We start from the raw sequence: 1,802 nt of genomic DNA, 5'->3' as shown, positions 1-1,802 counted from the left end.
ATTAATATTTAGCTCTAGACCGTTAAAAAATACATTAAGATAATGGTATCGGCTACGCGCTTCCATCGGCACGCTATTATAGAACTTTTTCCATTCTCTTTCTTTATCTAAATTAGCTATAAATGCCTAGACTAGGCGCGAAATACATTAATCTATAACTAGGGATTATACTCCTACCTTATATTTGTAAGTAGAAGAAGTACTAGTCCCTAGAGAGAGTATAAAATCCAGTTAGCCCTTATCTGGCTAGAGAAATTAGTATTCCTAAAAAGCGATAAAATAAGGATTATTGTACCTAAGGCCACCATCTTAGTAAGTACCTAGGTTGTTAAGTACTTTAGGCTTAAAATACTATGGAGCCGCAAATATATAGGAAGCACTTTCTTAGCGCAGTTACGTCAGGAAAACGGGAGGGTGGTAGGGGCTAGCTAGGGGCTAGCCCGGGGCTGGCCCGGGGTCATTTTAGCTGGATCCGCTGATCTGCTTATATACACTTATTTACGCTAGCCCGGGGCTAGCCCGGGGCCATATTAGCAACATTAACACATTTTATACGTTTTATACGTTTTATATATTTTATACATTTTATACATTTTATATAATATTTCCTATAGCTGCAATATGTATAATTATAATAAAATTCAAAATTCAAAATTCAAAATTCAAAATTCAAAATTTAAAAATTTAAAATTAATAGTAGCTATAAGGGATATCTCTCGCAGAGTCTCCAAATCGTCAATTGGCGGCGTTCCCGATGATCCGCCGGCCATGTACTGATTTCTTAACTAGGCCTAGTGCCTGTCCTGCCTGTCCTGCCTGTCCTACCTGTTCTACCTGTCCTACCTATCCTACCTGTCCTACCTGTCCTACCTGTCCTACCGTCTGACCGTCCTACTTGTTTGTGCCTACCTGTCTGTGCCTACTAGTCGTACCTACTTGTCTATGCCTACCTGTCTGTATCTGTAATTCGGGGGAGAGGTCGGCCCGATCGAAGGCTCTGCTTGATTTGATTGCGATTGATTATATTAATTCGAATCGTTCTCTCTAGGCGTTCGCTGGCTGTACGTTTAAACAGTGGTTGTCTGGGGTGCCTCCCTAAGAGGCCTTGATTCGATTTGATTTGGTAATAGGATGATATCGAGGCTCTAGTTCGATTCGATCGATCGATTAAATTGATCGTGGTGTTTGCTGGCTGGTTATTTAAACGATTATCGTCTGGCTCTGGCGACGGTCGTCTGGTTCTGGCGACGGTCGTCTAGTTCTGGCGACGGTCGTCTGGTTCTAGCGACGGTCGTCTAGTTCTAGCGACGGTCGTCTGGTTCTGGCGACGGTCGTCTAGTTCTGGCGACGGTCGTCTGGTTCTGGCGATGGTCGTCTAGTTCTGGTCACAGTCCTCTGGCTACCGTTCTGGTGCCTCCCTAAGTAGGGAGGATGTAAGGAAGGAAGGAAGGGTAAAGGTGGCATTTAGGTGTACAAGGGGTATGCAAAGGCACGTGTAGAGGCTGTCGGGAATATAGCGGGGACCCGATGGTACTTCGGACGATTTAGATGATAAGGAAAATCAAAGTCCTGCTAGGAGCCTACTAGGAAGCCTGCTAGGAGCCTGCCCGGAGGCCTTTAGGATTTTAATACCCTAATAGCAATAAATATAATAATAGTAATAATATTTATTTTATAGCTATAAGCTAGCATAGTGCTAGCGTATAGCTCTAGGGCTTAGCTAATATGGCTAAAAGCTAGCCCTAGGCTAGGGGGGGTTAGCTAATATAGCTAAAAGCTAGCCCTAGGCTAGGGGGGGTTAG

The 1,802-nt window shown here is 43.7% G+C and overlaps 1 protein-coding gene across 1 annotated transcript; it reads left to right on the top strand.

Moving 5' to 3' along the window:
- Positions 1-738: 738 nt before the first annotated feature.
- K441DRAFT_669768 (uncharacterized protein) lies at positions 739-1,253 on the top strand. The gene is made up of 4 exons (XM_067650181.1): positions 739-794; positions 927-1,093; positions 1,119-1,176; positions 1,232-1,253. The coding sequence occupies exons 1-2, from the start codon at positions 755-757 to the stop codon at positions 1,046-1,048; spliced, it is 162 nt and encodes a 53-aa protein (XP_067497539.1). The 5' UTR covers positions 739-754; the 3' UTR covers positions 1,049-1,093; positions 1,119-1,176; positions 1,232-1,253.
- The last annotated feature ends 549 nt before the right edge of the window (positions 1,254-1,802 follow it).

Source organism: Cenococcum geophilum, assembly GCF_001692895.1.
Source record: "Cenococcum geophilum 1.58 unplaced genomic scaffold K441scaffold_75, whole genome shotgun sequence".
NCBI lineage: Eukaryota > Fungi > Ascomycota > Dothideomycetes > Gloniales > Gloniaceae > Cenococcum > Cenococcum geophilum.
The sequence above is the reverse complement of the archived record's forward strand: the minus strand, read 5'-3'. Positions and strand labels throughout refer to the sequence as shown.

Excerpts from the sequence above, each read along its gene's own strand:
- K441DRAFT_669768 (XM_067650181.1), top strand. The coding sequence starts at position 755 with ATGATCCGCCGGCCATGTACTGATTTCTTAACTAGGCCTA. Across the intron at positions 795-926 it reads TGATTTCTTAACTAGGCCTA|TCGTACCTACTTGTCTATGC; the intron begins GTGCCTGTCCTG and ends TGTGCCTACTAG.